The sequence below is a fragment of the Microtus ochrogaster genome, chromosome 26, assembly GCF_000317375.1.
Source record: "Microtus ochrogaster isolate Prairie Vole_2 chromosome 26, MicOch1.0, whole genome shotgun sequence".
In the NCBI taxonomy this organism is placed as follows: domain Eukaryota; kingdom Metazoa; phylum Chordata; class Mammalia; order Rodentia; family Cricetidae; genus Microtus; species Microtus ochrogaster.
The window spans coordinates 15,393,837-15,394,940 of NC_022025.1; the positions used below are offsets into that span (position 1 = coordinate 15,393,837).

Here is a 1,104-nt window from a genome sequence, read left to right on the forward strand (position 1 = left end):
GGGTTCTGTATGTGGTAGGTCCAAACTTTAGTTTCGATGTAAATCTTTCTAAAATCTTTTGAAATTTACTCAGAAATAAACAAGTGATAATGTGGATTTCACAGAGAAGGGACATGATCTGGGGTTGACTAGCCCGGTGTACAGAGGAAAGTGCCCTGTAGTCCGTGCCCTGTGTATGTGTCTCACAATTGATTCTCCCGCCTCTAAGCCCTACTATGGTACCTGCTCACGGAACTGTCATCAGTTTGGAAGTAGTGTTAGTTTGTTTGCTAAAATCAGAACATAAGATTAACTGGAGTCTTTTTAGTTCTAAAGATAAGCTTTAATTTTTAGCTTACAACAATTGAATTTAGGGTATTTTCAAGGAAATATTAAATGATTAAAAGTTAAAATATAAGTAGATACATTTATTTCTGGGAGGGCTTTTAATATTAGACATTACTTTTTTTTCTTTTAAACTCTAGAATTCCCCCCAAACAGTAAATCTTGAATTTAAAATGATTTGTTGAAACCTTAAGGATACAGAGTGATAAGCATCCTTCTGGTGAAGGTTATTTGTTTTTTAGATGGTTGTCCCTGCCATCACAGTCTGAACAGGCAGTGATGTCCCTGTCCAGCTCAGCCTGCCCACTCTTGCTGACCTTGCGGGATCATCTGCTTCAACTGGAGCAGCAGCTTTGTTTCTCCTTATTCCGGATTTTCTGGCAGATACTTGTAGAGAAGCTGGATACATACATCTATCAGGAGGTAAGCCAGTGGGTGCTAGGGGGCTGGCTGTGCTGACGAAGGCTGCCGTTATATGTATTGCTCTTTGTTTCAGATAATCCTTGCTAATCATTTCAACGAAGGAGGAGCAGCCCAGTTGCAGTTCGATATGACACGGAATCTTTTCCCTTTGTTTTCTCACTATTGCAAGAGACCAGAAAACTACTTTAAACAGTAAGCCTGATGACTTATCGTAAATATTGGTGTATCCACTTGTTAAAAGGGTTGGCTTCTTTTTTAACAATTTCAGAGTTTCATTGATCTTGGTTGCAGTAATATCAATTAAAATCTGGAGCTGGAGAGATAGCTCATAAGTTAAAAGCACGTGATGCTCTTGTA

At 38.9% G+C, this 1,104-nt stretch overlaps 1 protein-coding gene across 1 annotated transcript in view; it reads left to right on the forward strand.

The window, feature by feature from the left end:
* Rint1 (RAD50 interactor 1) overlaps positions 1 to 1,104 on the forward strand; it is a 39,103-nt gene that overhangs the window by 34,368 nt on the left and 3,631 nt on the right. The window contains exons 12-13 of the mRNA XM_026784653.1: positions 519 to 747; positions 821 to 939. Coding sequence (XP_026640454.1) covers positions 519 to 747; positions 821 to 939 — 348 coding nt within the window. The remainder of the gene's footprint in view (positions 1 to 518; positions 748 to 820; positions 940 to 1,104) is intronic.